The sequence below is a fragment of the Sesamum indicum genome, linkage group LG3, assembly GCF_026168435.1.
Source record: "Sesamum indicum cultivar Baizhima isolate 11 linkage group LG3, ASM2616843v1, whole genome shotgun sequence".
In the NCBI taxonomy this organism is placed as follows: Eukaryota; Viridiplantae; Streptophyta; class Magnoliopsida; order Lamiales; family Pedaliaceae; genus Sesamum; species Sesamum indicum.
The window spans coordinates 24009122-24026580 of NC_142659.1; the positions used below are offsets into that span (position 1 = coordinate 24009122).

Here is a 17459-nt window from a genome sequence, read left to right on the forward strand (position 1 = left end):
AAATATATTATAGTTGCTATATAATTGATTCAAGTTCAGGTAAACACAATTTGTGTTGGAATTTTCCTACTAACGTGGTAGTACACTAAAAGCAATCTTTCGTCAAAGGGATGTATAAAAATACGGCGTACGATTATACATATACTATGTTGTGATTGATTATGAATACAGTTAACAGGTAATCAATAGGAGAGGAGTACTGGCAGTTAGTTAACGGTCGTTAAGTTTAACGTTTTCCGAGTGTCGCAGTCTATAAAAACAGCAGAGGCCGTTAAATTGGTCGTGGCGCTTTCCTTTTCCCTCTCTCCATAATTTTTGCTCTTCTCTGTCTAAAGGATTTCTGTTGCTTTTCTCTTTCAAATACTTCAGTTCCATTTTTGCAGGTTTGTGTGTGTGTGTATATATAGAGAGAGAGAGGGGAGGAGAGAGAGAGAGAGAGAGCTGTGGTGGTATTGTAATGGCAATGTGGGAGTGGAAGAAATCATTGTCTCTGTTTTCGGTGCTGCTGTTCGTGCTTCTCGTTGGAGCTCTTGCTAGAGTTCAAAAAGATGAAGCTACGCTGAATTTGAGGTAATTTTTTGTTGTATTTGCTTACAGCTATGAAAATGCTCGTTTTCTGAAGTATGCGCGTTTGATCTCTGTGAAAAATTCGCAAAAACTGTCTTCATCTTCTTCCCAGTGTTTTTCTGGTTGTATATCTTTGTGTAGTTTCAAAATTTTGGGCGTGATTCTTACAATGTGTGTGTGTGTATCTGTGTTTATGAGAGGAAATTGTTTGGAGCTTTTCTTGTTGATTTGGTTGGTTGGTCGAATGTTACCGTTTCGATTTAGTTCGGAATTATCCTGCATTTCTGCAGAAATGTTGTGGCAATTTTATGCCTTCTTTTCCTGAAAATTTCTTCTCAATAGACTCAAAAGTAAGAAATTGCATTAGTTTATTGATCTTAACAAGCACATTTTGATTATCTTGTTTCCGTTGTTTTCTCTCTCAGTGCTGCGGAGAAGGAGTTGCAGAGCTCTTCAACCTCAACAATGGCGGAAAAGTGAGTATTTCATTACTGAGTCGACTCGGTTCCTCCTAATTTCTCAAATCTCCACCGTCGATTTTTCCCACTTTCATAGAAGTCAAACCTCAGGCGGAGAGCCCCGCCCACCCCCCCAAATTTTCCTGTCTCTACCCCGAAAAGAATCAATCCCATTTCATTGTCAGATCTCAACCGCCTAATCTGTTGTCCAACAATCCTCCTCGGGTTCCCTCGTCTGAATTACCCTAAAAACATTGCACTTCGTCCACTACAACTGTGAACCGAAAATAATATTTAGGTTGAGCAATTGCTGTAATTTGATGCACTACATTTCCATCTGCCCAACTCAGAAAATCCTCTCTCTCTCTCTCTCTCTCGTCTAAAAAGCATCTTTTTGCGGTTTTGACAGTGGTGACAGTGTATATATATGGGCACTTTGCCACTCCCATTGCATTATGTAAAATGGAACACCAATATTAACATACTGAACAAAACAAATAGCTACATAGTGTCGGTAGCAACAGACAGCCCATGTGAACTTACACCACCTTCATTTATTATTGGGGTCCCTTCAAAACCAAAATGGCAAATTCGCGGTAAAAAAATTCATGGAACAATTTGGAGGGACAAGTTCTTGAAAATCATGTCAAATGTGTAAAATGTGATTGCACAGAGGAGGAGCAGGTGTGTCTGAATGTTGATGAACTATGTCTCTTTTCCAGGTTGGAAGGTTTGAATGAACATGCAGTGGATGACCCAGAAGAGGTTGCAAGAATGGTTGAAATGTAGGTGCTCTGCTCCTTTCTGCATTTAGTTTTAACTAATTTTCTTTTATTTCTGTTTTCAAGAATTCTTGAAATTTGCCCCTTTGTGCATTTTAGTAGGATTGGAGTTCTTTCTCGTAGTGGTTTTCGAATTGAATGCCACTATGATTTTTTAGCAGACCCATGTCCCCACTCACATGGTGTATTTATTTACTTTTTAATATTGAGGACTGAGGTGGGGGGCTAGTATTTTAGGCAATTTTTAGATATGATAGTTCAGTATTTTGATTAATATATATAGGGATATGATAAATCTTGAAGGGTTGGGTACCGGGTACTCACTAAGATTTTTCTAGTCTGAAGGGTTGGCGCTAACATCTTGATACTGCAACGAATGTGTTAATGAGGACTAATTTTTAATATAACCTTTTATAGCATTCACGTTGTTGAATATGCTAATTTTTACTCGAATCATGTTCTTGCTACTGTGTTTTTGGTCTTCGTGCGTTATTGCTGTTCAGGTCATCCACATGCTAATGTAATTAGATTCGTGTTTTGCGCTGTTCGATTCTTATATTTGTATATTTGTGAATCTAGTTCTCTTCCTTCTATCAGAAAGCTTGCGTCATGCATATTTTATTCTTGCTTAATTGCTTTTACAGAAGTTAGAGTTTTACGTGCTGTTAATATTTTCAACAATCGTTCTTGTTAAAAAAATATATATATACTTTCAACTATTGTTTTCTAGTGTCGGTTCCTTGACTGTTTATGTTACTGCTCCATGGTTTCTTTCTTTCTTCCTAGGACTTCAAAAGTCAAAACTGTCCTTTATCACGCACTTCATGTAACATAATTTCTCTTGCAAAACTGTTCATGTGTAAGTACTCTTTAATACTTGTGTTCAAAATCTTAATCTCTGTGGTTCAAATGATGTAAAAGTCATCATCTGATTCTATTCTTGTGGGCATGTGTGTCTGTGTCATGCGCATGTGCATGCAAGAAAAGCGCTAGAAAATGTGAGACTCAGATAAGCTGTACATGGTGGAATGTGATAGAGTTGCTGACAAGAGGAATACAATACTATCATGTATGTGGGAATGATTATGGTATCCTATCCTTTTCACGTGAGAGCATCACCCATGTGTGACCAAAGAAGACACTTCTTCACATACTAAACCAGACAAAAGTTAATATATCTAGTCATGCAGGAAAGACCCGAATTGCCCTTCTTAACTGCTAACGCAAATTGATTGGCTGTGAAGTCATGGATCAGTAATTGGACCACCGACGTATAGTCTCTCTGATTAGTAATGTTAAATTTTCTGTCTTCACATTCTGTCGGTACCACTTGGAAACTAACATTATAATCAAAGGACAATAGTGTAATAGCTAATTAAGATCGGTGTTACATGTTACATGCGGCACCTAACTTAGAGTTGTATTCTTGATGTGACGACTTACCATATCTTTTGAACATATAGGGCCACCAGAAACAGCACTGAGAGGCGAAAACTTGGGTTTTTCTCATGTGGAACTGGTAACCCTATTGATGACTGTTGGCGATGCGACCCCAATTGGCAGAGGAACCGGAAGCGGCTTGCTGACTGCGGTATTGGTTTTGGGCGCAATGCCATTGGTGGCCGTGATGGCCGATATTATGTTGTCACTGATCCAGGTGATGACGATGCCGTTAACCCCAAGCCTGGCACCTTGCGCCATGCTGTTATCCAGGATGAGCCTCTCTGGATCGTGTTCAAACGGGACATGGTCATAACATTGAAGCAAGAACTGATCATGAACAGCTTTAAGACAATAGATGGTCGTGGAGTCAATGTCCACATTGCTAATGGAGCATGCATCACAATCCAATTCATCACCAATGTCATCATCCATGGCCTCCACATCCACGATTGCAAACCAACTGGGAATGCTATGGTGAGAAGCTCACCTTCTCATTATGGTTGGAGGACTATGGCTGATGGTGATGGCATTTCTATCTTCGGGTCTAGCCACATTTGGGTGGATCATAATTCACTCTCAAACTGTGCTGACGGGCTTGTAGATGCTGTCATGGGATCCACTGCCATTACCATTTCCAACAATTATTTCACCCACCACAATGAGGTGAGTAGACAGCGTGAAGGGCTTCTCATTTGCTAGTTTTGCCTAAAAGAGAATGTTCCTGGATGGTACTGGTAATTGTCTTCTCTTTTACTGGAAACAGGTTATGCTATTGGGTCATAGTGATTCTTATGTGAGAGACAAGCAAATGCAAGTGACTATTGCATACAATCATTTTGGGGAGGGCCTCATCCAGAGAATGCCAAGGTAAGCACTCTGTCCCTGTAGATATCATCTCCTTAAACCGCATTGATATCAAATATATATAAACAATTATGGCCTATAGCAATCCATTTATAAGATAATCACTTAGGCTTGGTCCACTGTCCATGTGAACTTAACTTTCTTGGATTTAGATATATCATCTGACATAACAAACATGTTATGAAATTTCAGGTGCAGACACGGATACTACCATGTGGTGAACAACGACTACACTCACTGGGAAATGTATGCCATAGGTGGAAGTGCAGACCCCACCATCAACAGCCAAGGCAACAGATACCTTGCACCAGTCAATCCCTTTGCAAAAGAGGTAACTTATAGCTTTAAGGTTTCTGCTTCTCAGACAATAGTTACATACACTGAAATAATATTCAAGTGTTTTAATTTGTTTGATATTGATGGATCATTCTGGTCAGGTGACGAAGAGAGTGGATACAGCTGAAGGTCAATGGAAGAGTTGGAACTGGAGATCGGAAGGTGACCTAATGCTCAATGGGGCTTATTTCACCCCATCTGGAGCTGGAGCTTCAGCCAGCTATGCCAGAGCATCAAGCCTTGGAGCCAAGTCTTCCTCCATGGTTGGAACCATTACTGCTGGTGCTGGTGCCCTCGGTTGTCGTCGGGGCCGCCAGTGCTAACATCCTCAGCCTATTACATAAAATATCAAAAACAAGTCTTCTTTTTTCCCTTTTCCTTCATCTTCCTACTCTTTCTCCTGTTAAATTCCTATTTGCTACTCCAAGTGCTACTTATACCCATATCACACATCGATTATTTGCCTGTTTCGTCCCTTCACATTGGCAAGTGTACATTTTTTACACATGTCCAAAACCCCACCATGCCCTCCTCTCATCCCATTATTGTGCAACCTCGGCCTGCTTCGGTTGAAAGGAAAAAATGGTGTTCTGGAAACAGGTGCGGAAGCGTTGTCCAAATCTTATACTTGTGGCAGTGCCAATATTTCTCTGCCTATTGTCCACTTCCTAACCACATATCTGCTGTTCAGTCCTCCACAAGAATTGTGTTGGTCTTTGTTCTTTACATGAACTAAAACAATATTGTATTTTCTTTCTTCGTTCTTCTATTTAGCTTTCCGGAGTCATACAAGCTATAGTGTGAATGTCAAAAACTTAAGTTATGGACAAAAAAGAAAAAGCAAGAGAGAGAGAAAGAGAGAGATCTTTCTTATGTAATACAAGATGCATAGTAGCAAGTTTCATTGCCTTTATATTTTATTACTTTTTTTCGCTTTGTCTTTGTCAATGAAAGCAATCTTTCTTGTTTTGTTTGCATGATGGATTACGTATATAATTAACATCAATATATATTACCAGACATATCTCACCTCTTTTGCCTTTTGCTCTATCTTTGTGACAAGTAGTGATTATTACTTCATTTGTTATGTGTTTTGGAACTTCTTAAAGTAACTAAGTGGCCCATAGTCTCAACTTCTATCATTGAACTGCATAGGAATTCAAGGGCTCAATTTTGACCTTTTTCCTTCCATTTCATCCCCAGTAATAAGCTGAAGAAGGGCATTTACAATTAATAGTAGTTGTACTTCTTCTCCAAAACAAAAACAAAAACAAAAAAAAAAAAGAAGAAGAAAAAGAAAGAAACAGAAAATAGGACTATACAGGAGTACGCATAATTTATATCTCTACTGTAATAAAAGAAATTTTTTTGCCATACCAAATTTTGAATACTCAAATTTACCCTTTATTTCATTTCCTTCCTTTTAAAAAAAATTGGTCAAATCAATAATTTTTCATATTTTTTAATAATCTTATAATTTTATATATATTTACTTCTCCATATTTATTACAATTTATAATTTGGTCTTTTCACTTTTTTTTTCTTATAATCTCACAACATTGTTTTTTCATATGCTTGCGGGAACTGCGTGTGACCATATCTAGTAAAATAAAAAAGAAAGCCCCTTCATCTTCTATGTAACATCAAATTATCAGTAGTTTCCAAAGCTAATTCAATTAACTCAAAAGAGCAGGTTTCAGCCGACTACGACCCTCAAACAACCAAGTGAGCATCATAACTCTTCCCTTCAGAACTGGTCGCATGAGTGAACCTATGTAATTGGTGTAGCTGAAAGTCCTACCTAAGAGAAAAAACTGAAGGTTACTGAATTTCCAAATCCCAGCTCACGTGCAAAGATTGCTAAACCACACGGCATAGCATGTGGTGATGGGTCCATATGGCATGTGAGAGGCATTTGGAGGGCAACTCTCAATTAATTCACCAACTAAGCCCACATGCAATTGCCATGTTATGTGTTATCTAATATGTTCATAGCAGCAGCAGCTGTCACATTCAGTCCAACCTATTCTACATTCAGCTGCATTCTCCTTCACTTTCATGCAACTATACTTGCCCTTTCACATAAAACAATTAGAATGCCGACCAACCCCTTGATTGTAGTTAATCACTATGCAACCCTTGATTAGTGCGTGATTGTTGTTAGGCTTATGATTATGTTGGGTGTTAGCTTACCATCAGGTAAAATCATCGTACTTGCAGGAAATGTTTCAGATCTAACAACAATATTAGAGGGCTCCTAATCATGGACGCACGTTCATGTTCTAAGGAAAAGAAAATGTTATATATCCGAGGGAGTTAGTGAGCTCATAATTCTTAGTGTCAACTCCAACATCTTATAAAGTTAGACAAATTACTTGACTTAATCACGATATATATATTACTTACTTTAAAGCTAGACAAACAAAATTTTTATATATATAGATATATACAGGGAGGGGAGAGGGAGAGATTAACACCTAAGTCCCACTTCATACTGCAGCATACTAAAAGAAAGTCTATTCAGCTAATTTTGGCCTCAGTACATGAAAAACTTAGTTGGCAGGATGATTAGATGCCACAAGTACTTCATGAAAATCAGCCGAACTAAAGAAAGAAAATGAGTTAATCATGGAGAAATCATTGCCTCCCGGCATTCTTTAAGCATATGGGACTAGTCGAAGGTACTGATAAAATTGTCAGAACTAGTGATATCTGAATTTAACACGTTAGAGTTTTTCATTTATAAATTTGAAACCAAAGTTGAACCAGGAGCTTCCTTAGTTTCCAGACATACCCTACACATACTAATCAGTAAAGCATGCTTTTTCAGAGTGCTTCAATATGTTCTAGAAATCACATATGTCACTCATAAATCAGGGTTCCATCTGAAAAGTATATTCATATATCACTCATAAATCAGGGTTCTGTCTGAAAAGTATATTCAGCCTCGACAAAATGTGATTTCACCTGAGCAAGGGCCCTATAACGATGAGAAATCTTGTTTTTCTCTTCCTTCGCCATTTCCGCATAACTATAACAAACACAAATACAGTTAGTTTCCCTTGTCTTATCACAAGTTCTTTGGCTTGTTCTTATGTCACACTAAACAAAAGGGATAAATCCATGCATACTTCAAGAAAACTTGGTCAATTTTGAAAAATTACAATATACCTCATACAATCATGTTATACAATAGATGCCGGTACAGGGGAATTCGTAATGTAGAGTATGACTGCAGGGCTATCAATGTAATTTTCCAAAATATAAAATTTTATTATAATATGTCAAAAACCTCAGGAGCTATCTATTCTACGTAATTATCCCTAAATAAAACCAATGCCTTTTAGACTAGAGCAGTAGGGGATCAACTTACGTCTTGTCATATCCATCAGGTTGGAAGATTGGATCCCATCCAAAATCATTCGGTCCCCTTGGAGGAACTATCATTCCCTGAAATTTCAGCCACAAATTATGTCACTAGTGTTGCTGTATCCACAATCCAGCAAGATGCAAATACACATTTGTTATACACCCTCCAAACTGCAAGGCAATAGCTTAATAACTAAACAGGGGACACCTATTTACTGTAGTTGAGCAGTTCATTGGAAAGATACCACAATTAGAGATGATTTACATAGAGGTATAAATGAAATTAGACAAAGACATATTTCCTTTAGTTCGACAAGAATGTATGAGTACATCAATATACAAGCAAAGCCATGGAACTGTAAATGATGATTACAACATTGGGAATGATTCTTAGGAAACTGCACACTAGCTTCGGCAGTACTCTTGCTGCATAGAAAATTGTAGTCTACTCTGAGAAGGTTAACACAGAGTTCTTATGGTAGATTTCCAATTGGAATGCAGCTCGTTCAATTACTAACACTGTGCAAAAGTATTTTCTTTCCCTGTACTTGCATTTTAGATATCGGTCCGACCTTCACACAACAGAGATAAATTTCCTACCACAGAGATATAGCCTCTTACAAATTGTCCATAGGAATTTCCTATCAGGAACATAAAAGTATATAAGCAAAATCACACTGCTAAAAAAAAAATTAACTCTACAAGGTCAAATTTGTTAAAACCTTGATGCAGAACAACCTTGAAATAATCTAGATTGAGCTATAAGCAGCACAAGTTCCAGTTCAATTAGATTAAATTTTCTAAAGCTTGGGCTAGATTTATATAATCAATATGGAAGTTAACTTAAAACCACCAGCTGTGTTCACCTTTTATGCACAATTAGTGGTCCAATGTCTCCTAGTGCTAATTAAGAATGAATTTAGCTTGAAAAATTCAATTTTCTTGTCTGCTTATTTTTCTCTTTTTCTCATCATGAATAAATTTGTTCATTCTATTAAAGAATCACATTTTGCAAGCAGACCTAATTGAAGAAAAATTTCTAGCTAAAATAATATCTCAAGTGTTTAACACATTACACACTTGTCACCTAAAGGTAAAATTGTGAGAGAAGCGAAGCAGATTAGATGATGCCTAACAATCAAACATTTTTCAACTTTCTGTTGTTCTCTTTTGTTCTTTTGGCAAACTAGCCATGCTTTAGTTATAGTTGCTGCATAGATACGTATAAAGATGGTATGACTAACTAACTGCGTATTTCTATGATTGATGCTTCCTTTTCTTGTTTTCTTTCTAAATAAAGCGATAATATAAATTGTTAAATTTGATTGTTCATGCAGTAGCAGTTGGAAACATAATTGGACGATGTCATAAAAGGAGAATTGATCAGTTGTTAACAGCATAGAGTTGGCTTTGCTGCAAGGTGTATCTGAAACAATACTTAGCTCTTATAAGGTTAATAGGGTCTTGCTATAACACAGCCATATGTTGGAAATCATAAACTTTAAACTGCTCATCGTAAATGCAACTAAGTCTTACACTTATATACTTAGAGCTTACTTGGTCGGGGTGAAAAATGGGTGTATAAGGAAAAAGAAAAGTAAAATTGGATGTATATGAAACCAGTATGGAGTCCAATTTTGCTTTCTCCAAACGGAAAAGTGAAAGTATAAGGTAAACAAGACGAAAAACTGCATATTTTATTTTTATTTACTCTATTACGCATACATATAATTACCCTCCATTTCTTTTTTCCTTTTCTCGCTAATAACACCTGTATATCATCTTTCAGAAAAGATTACCATATAAAAAATATTCCTGTTCATCTATGATGAATATTTTTATTAGTAAGTTTTTAAATTTAATTTTCAATTTTTAGTAACTTAGAATTATTTTATTATAGTATTAACTTATTTATTTTCTAGTACACAATGAATAGAAATGGCTAATTAGTAAAATTTCAAAAATTAGTCTTTCCTTTTCAATCTATTTTTCTTGTACCGAATAAGGAGAAGTATTTGAGAGTTTACTCCCGTTGATTATACCAAACAATTTAAACCAAAGTTGTTATTCTTTCCGCTCCCCGTCGTCTTTCCACTTCCCCTATCCCTTTCCCTTCCCTCTTCCTCTTATTGAACCAAACGAACCCTTAACAACAATTCTTATCACACTTTTTTACCTTCTATTTATTTTTCCACTATTTCTTATGCTCACATCCAATAAAGATTAGGTATTCTTTTTCATGATGATTGGTGCCAAATGGAGTAATTCTGAATTAATTCACATGTGACCATGAGATGTTAGATTGGTGGAACAAGAGACTTGAAAGAATTACATGACTTGTGAAAAACAACCTGGAGTGGCATATCACAAGGATGGAGAATTTGACCTGGGTGAAAACTATAGTTGAAAACAGAGGCAACACAAAGTCTACCGACTTGGTATAAAAGAACAGAAGGAAAGGCTTACTTGTATTGTGCAAGCACAGTTAGATAGAACTGAGGTTCCAACTCAAAACTAACTTAGTTCCTTATTAACCCAAACATCTGAAAATTATTTTCAGTTTCTCCCAGAAGAGCATCCCTTAGGACTTCTAATCTTCTTAATCCTAGTAAAGGTGCCTGAGATTAAGGAAGCTAACATGTAATTGACGATTACTTTGGTGGTGAAAGTGAAGGAGAAGCCAACCTACAGTTTCAGACTGAATAGGATGACTAAAAAGCTTTTGAGTTTTGTAAATATGTTAGATGATGTTAGAAAAGCAAAGGCATGCATAAAGGATTAGGAAAGAAGTATAGGATAAATCTTAATAGAAGTGATATTCATCAAGTTTCAATTATTTTCCCATTTGATTCCTTTATGTTCTGCAAAAGCACAGGAGTTTGAATTCAAGTCCTGCACCCTTCAAATGCATTACTGATGCTAAGCCCCCTATCCTTCCAGCTCCTCAAATTAACTTCATGTCAACTCATACATAGTGTTCAAAAATCTGCGAGCAAATGTAAATTATAGGCTATGGCCTCCCATTTTCATCCAAGGAAATGCTAAGCAAATAATTCACAACTACTCCAAACAGTGTTGACACCACATTAGAGCCAGTCGGATAAGCTAACCATGTTGAACAAATTTTATCTATAGGGATATTTAAGGCAGGTTTGTGGGTTTTATATATTTTGACCCCATCAAAGTATCAGAAAATTAGAACGGCAGAAAATCACACCTCCTTAGGGTAGGTAAAAAAATTTAGTTTTATTCAAGTGAAAAAAATTATTGAAGACATTTTCTATATATGTTTCATATCGTGTAATGATTTAAATTTAATTATATTTCTTGTTGGCCACATATATCAAAAAAGATGTTTAAGCAGCATCCGTAATGAGATTAGCATGAAATGGTAGAAGGAAAAATCCTAAGGATAAAAGATGATTAATAAATTATCTTATTTTTTGTAAAAATGAAGTATTTCTTAATACTTTTAGAAGTATCACTAACTCAAAAATTGTCTTGAGCAATAAAACTGCACTATTAGGCTATTAGCACAAAGCTACTTATCGAAAATACTACAATGTTGACCAATAATAAGAATTACAAAGAGGAAGGTTAGGCACAGGTGTCTGCTTCAATGAGTAAAAATAGGATTGTCTTTACACATCTTTTAGTTGGTTATGTCTGCTAAGCCACATGGATAGTATGTCGTGTCCAGGTGAGCACCACCAAAAACGTCAGTAAACCTCAATGTTACATTGCGGATTGCATTTCATTTTGTTGTAATTTCCAACGTAAATTTCATTTTGGAGTTGGACATCGTATAATGAGCAACTATAAGCTGGAGATGCATGTAACGCACTTCAAATATATGTTAGGATTACTGTTATATTTTTGCTTTGTATTGCTCCAACTTTCTCGTTTGCCTCTCATTTCATTTTCCCTAAAAAAATTTCCTAGTTTCCTTCTACTTCAAGTGCTTTTTTCCTGCCCTGGTCACTTCTCAAAACACTTAGAGAAAAAGGTGTCCTAAAAGGTCATTACATCTAATTTTCTGGAACAATAAAGAGTAAATATGTTTGGTCCTGGAAAGCAAAGAACATACCTGAGTTTTCCCCAAAAAAGTAATTGGATCTGTATTTGGCCCAAGAGCAAGAGAGAATACACATAGAGCATAAGCTGATTTGTCCTCATATGCCATCAATAAATTGTTTAGACCTAAAAAGAGAAAATAAGTGACTTCCAAATAATGTAGGACACAAGTGCTAAGATAATTATACTAGTTTCATATGCTCATATGATGGCTGTTTGTGATAAAGCTTCTCATGAGGAGATTTCCGCTGTAATGTATGAGTGAGTAACCTGTTAATAATATAGGTTGCAGTAAGGATAGAATCACCCCACAACTTTCTAGGGAGATGAGCTACTTGCAAAAAGGTGTTTATGTTTTCTTTGTACTAGGACACTCTGCTGAGGAGTATTGATTCCAATCAGCCACTACATACTTACTTCAGGAGAAAGAGAAGGCAATGTGGCAGTTGACCAAGTCAGTACATGGGGTCAAGTGGATAACAACATGATTTGACATATGCATGTTTTCCTACTTAGTAGTTAGTGCAGTCCTTTTAGTCTGCAAGCACTCATTTTTAGTAGCTATAAATTGGAGTCTGAGAGTCAGTTGTAGGGGAGATTATCTAAATCAGAATCCCTAGAGCTTTGTCCTCTCTATATGGACAGCCATTTCATTGAAGTTAACATTCAGATTCTGCATTTTTCTTCAATAACATCCTTATTCTCTCTATCCCTTCCCAGTTCCACACTCTGAACCTATCAAGTATAAAGACAAGACTTTTGATGAATAATGCCATGACGAGATAGGAATTATTGACAGGAATTACTTAGAAACTCTGAGCCATTATCAATCCTGATGGTTTTGATCTTAGTACTGAATTGAGTTCTGGGAGAGTATCATGCTATGAAAGGTTTGCAATAGGTGAAGTGTTTGACATTTGTGATGCACAAGAAAGAGACTTAGCAATGTGTGAATACCTTCATGACCTATCTTCTGCAGAAACCACTTGCTGCAGTTTCAGTTATCCAGTGTAGAAGGGTCCAGAAAACAATGAAAAGCATGGATATTAGACAAAGAATAATTCCTGAAATACATCAATAAGAATAATAACAAAGACAACTGGCAACCATGATTACAAACTAAAGCTCAGGATTCTTTCAGGTGTGTAAACAGATTTAAGAACATAAAAGTTACATAAAAGAAGGAATTATAACTAACTCTTAAGCCCTTTTCCATAGCAGCACGTTATACACTTTAGTCAACTCAGAAGCACGTTCTTATTATTTCCTTCCAGAAACATAAACATTGTCTAGGCATTAAAGAAAGAACTTGTTGGATTGAATTAATTTACCCGGGACCGGATACTAGGCAAGTTCAAAACTTTCCCTAACCGGTTAGAAATATCCTCTGCCTCAGAAACTGAAATGGTGCCAGTAGAAGAGCAAAACACTCGAGAAGTTTCAAGCTCAAGATTCAAATTCTGAGGAGCATATAGGAAAGAGCTCAACCCAGGCTAGAAAATTGAGGCTCAAGCTTAGATAAAATTTAGGAATCAGAAACTTGGCTTTGTGTTGAAGTCACATGCAATCCTAGTTTTAGCTAGAGCCAAGCTTTGATGTTATTTGTCCAACACCAGCTCTCTAATGAAAAATGGTATCCTAGAAATCGGACTTTTGGGTCAAACAACCTGTGGTCTGAAGGAAGATTTCTTTTTTTCTTTTCTACAACTTGTGAATAAGCATATTCTACCACAATATAATCGCTTCCATAAAAGAATCACATATCCACGTAGCTTAAGGTTATCACTCTTTCATATAAGATCCTATATTAGGTTACATCATCGCCGTAGTCTTACCACATTCACAAGAAAAAATCCAAGCACAAAGATTTGTCATAAATAAGTATTACCAGTACTTTAGGAGTTCACAATGCCTGCAAAAGAATATAATGAAAAGGAACTTCACCTCGGTTAAAGGATAAGCATGAAACTTACATGTAAGGCCCTGCAAAATATTTTAAATTATTATGATCTACATACTGTTGACAAAGAAAATCAAGAATCCTAAAAAAACCAACTTAAGTAAATAATTCCAAAATGTGAAATCTTTATCGTAGTTTTTAATAATAACGTACGCAGATTTGGATTACCTGGTAAACCCTTGAGAGCATTGAAACAAAGACAAGTGTCCTCCACCAGCACCGGCCCGTTTACCTTGGATTACCAACAACACACAATCAACACCCATATTCATGAATTTCATCTTAACATTTCTACAAACGCATTGTGTCACACTGTGCAATACCTCTTTCGCAGCTAACCGAGCCTTCTCCTTGGAAATCTCCTCAGGCTCACCTTGTAATTCTGGCACTGAGAAAGGGGCAAAAACAAAAAAGGCAAAAAAAAATAAGAAATATCCATAAAAAACTCTGGCAAGCACGAACATATACAGGCAGACGTGGATTGTAATGTACGATCGAGTTTGAGGGATCGAAAAGGGATTGAGTTGCCGAGGATTGCGCGAACTTCTTCGAGCTTCTTGGCGTTGCCTGTTACGAATGTCACCGGATGTGACAGCACCACCGCCCTCCCACCAGCCGCCGCCGCCATTTTCCCGCGCTTTTCTTGATTCTACACTACTGTTACTATCCCGGAACAGCAGCGCGAAGTAGAGAATGATGCCCCCCTGTGCTATTAAAATATTCAAATATTTCCCTATTTTTTAAATTTCACTATAAATAAATGAAAAGAAAGTATTATATTTAAATAAATATAAATTTATTTATTTTATTTTCAACAACAATTTATATTGCATTTTGGTTCTTGTAAAATCAAAATTTAATAATCAACATAAGATAAACTAAATAATATATTATTTTTTATTTTATATTACAATACATATATCAATTACAGGGCTTAATTACTGAAATAAATAAAAAAAAAGATTATTGTACAATAATTTTAAGGCAAGTTGTGAATTCCATCCACGATCTGCTATTTTTATTTATTTGCTGAAAATTTTGTATGGAGACTCTACCTTTTTTAATTTTACTAATTAATAATGATAAATTTAATTTTTTAGCTAACTATAATCAATAATAAGTTTATTAATTTATTAATTAAAAAAACACTATTAAATATTGTAATAATTGCAGATATTGAAAATGACTACTTGCCCGACAAATGCGTTGGTGGTGTTGGCACTCAAGTCTTCTTGTTTCCTCATCAACATTCTGTGTTAGCTTGTTTTGCTTATCACCATCATCACCGGCATTAATATGCAATCGACTTGATAATGTAGTAGAATTGGACTTTACATAATCACAATATGCACTAAATTATGAAAATAAAACTAATGAAATATTATATCCTAATGCATATTGTTGATTAATGCCAAAACCAAGGTCACGATCAACATATGCAAAATAAGCTTCGGCATGGCTTAGCATCCATGGAGCTGATTGAAACCAATCATCTTATTGTGGTGGCTAAGGCACGTAGCAATCTCAAGGTGTATACATTATAAAAGAATCAACTATGAAAATAAAAATGGCCCAAACCATTGGTTGGGCCCTTACATTGGACGGCCAAAAATCACAAGGCCCAATTGGCCACTTAATCCACCAACCCGGCCCACAAAAGGTTTGACCCGACTGTTGTGTATTTATACCCCCCTCTCTCTCTCATTTCTTCTAACCCTAACCCTAATCCCCCTAATCCACCGTCTGTTTCTCTCCTTCTTTCCCAGACGACCCTTTGGGTCTCCCCCTTCCCCTCGATTTCTTCTGTGTCTCTTCCTTCTCCAAAAATGGCTGTTATGAGACAATTAATGTCCAATCTCTTTATATGGCTGGTTCGAAATGGCTCTTGGAGCATCAGTTGAATATACACTATCATCTTCTTCCCCCTTCTCTGAAAACTACCAGTTTCTTCATGCTCTAAGTTTGAAGTCACTGGGTTAAGTTAATAGCCTAAGTGGCATAACCTTCATGGTTCTATAAAAGCCTCTGTGGCCTATCTTTGCTGGATTTTGTGAATAGCCTTTGTTGCTTCAGTCTTGGTTGTTTTGTGAGATTTGTGCAACCTTGTTTAGGGTTGTGGCCTTTGGCCTTCATGGCTTAAGGATCTTGGCTATCTGAGCCTAGATCTGGTTACCGATATATGTGGTTTATATCTCTCATTGTGCAATTCTTAGGATTATTCATTGTGTTAGTTTTTCTGCTTATGAGATCTACTGTAATTTGTTTTAGGGGTTTATTCAAACCACAAGGTCTGTAATTAATTGTTTTATTATTTTGTAAATCTGTTCATGCTGGTGATCGATCTATTCCTTACAAGCTATATCCACCTCAATTTTATCACATTCAACTACTACTTTTCCTTTGTCTGTAGGACGTGGTAGGAGCATTCTCATTTTATGTTGTATTTTTGTTATGATTATGTGATAAACTCATAAAGATTTTGAGTTGTGGCCTCGAATCGGTCCATCCATTGGTTGAACCTTCAATATCGTGTAGTCTAGAAAGACAACTTAATTGAATGGATTGTATTTGTTCAGCTTCAAGTACATTGAAAATAATGAATTTTACTGTAAAAGAAAATGCATTTAAAACTAAGTATGTTTTATTATACAACATACTAAAAATTGCAATGTGGATACTTCTCTAGGTTGATACCTACTTTCCACATGCCTATTAGTAGATAATGATACGAAATGAAGTGTTATGTTGTTGTCACACTCTCAATATCCACATTCTATATCTCTTCTATTGAAAATGGTGGTTTACGCACAATCATATCATATTATGTCAACCATCTATAAACGTATTGTATGCATTGTAGGTTTCAATCTTTGTCTGTACGAGTTTTATGAGAGATTTGATGTACGCTCATGTCTCTAGTATTTTGCATTTTTGAAATGTTTTGCCTCATGTCGAATTACGAAAGACTAGTTCAGAATGATCCAATTCTACAATAGCATAGAAAATCAGCGGACATGTTGATGCCTACAGTTGGGGGTTAATTCATCTGCATAGGTCATAATGCATTCTAAATCCATACCATATAGTTGCCAGGAAAACTGAAATGAATGTGACGATGTAAATTAGCGTGCATTTAACATTTGTATAAATATATTTAATGTCCTATATCAAATGCCTGATCGATCTGCATCTCATCCAATATATCTCTTATGACTCACAGTCTTTCATACTATCCGGTGAAGTTGTGCTCTAAATTGCACGTCGCATCATATGGTGCAACTAGGAGCAATCGATTATTGATTGTTTGGAACTGGCTCATATATACACGTTCTACACTAAAAGTGGGACAAAGTAGAGTAATACACGACCAAGTCTAAATCAGCAAAATGATGTAAACTTGTGATAGTAATAAAATTAATATTGTTAAAACATATCTATCCACAAATATAATAAGTTAATGTTACATGTAGCAATTGCAAAATGCCAGCAAGTATCGCTTTGCCTTTAGCATCAGCATTACATAATTCACGGAATAAAAATGCAAGGACAACACTACTCCAATTGTAGTTCCATATTTCACCTACTTCATCTAATTTTTTAAGATAC

General features: G+C 36.1%; 2 protein-coding genes across 2 annotated transcripts; one reads left to right on the forward strand and one right to left on the reverse strand.

Moving 5' to 3' along the window:
* The first annotated feature begins 270 nt into the window (after positions 1-270).
* LOC105158641 (putative pectate lyase 8) lies at positions 271-5427 on the forward strand. Its single transcript, XM_011075461.3, has 7 exons — positions 271-570; positions 993-1043; positions 1748-1810; positions 3271-3913; positions 4014-4117; positions 4307-4445; positions 4552-5427. Exons 1-7 carry the CDS (start codon positions 458-460, stop codon positions 4771-4773), a joined length of 1335 nt encoding a protein of 444 aa, XP_011073763.1. The 5' UTR covers positions 271-457; the 3' UTR covers positions 4774-5427.
* Positions 5428-7163: 1736 nt separating this feature from the next.
* Positions 7164-14557, reverse strand: LOC105158643 (Inosine triphosphate pyrophosphatase family protein). Its single transcript, XM_011075462.3, has 8 exons — positions 14346-14557; positions 14177-14241; positions 14022-14085; positions 13867-13876; positions 12851-12882; positions 11907-12019; positions 7824-7900; positions 7164-7481 (listed from the first exon to the last, which is right to left on the reverse strand). The coding sequence occupies exons 1-8, from the start codon at positions 14479-14481 to the stop codon at positions 7367-7369; spliced, it is 612 nt and encodes a 203-aa protein (XP_011073764.1). The 5' UTR covers positions 14482-14557; the 3' UTR covers positions 7164-7366.
* Positions 14558-17459: the final 2902 nt, after the last annotated feature.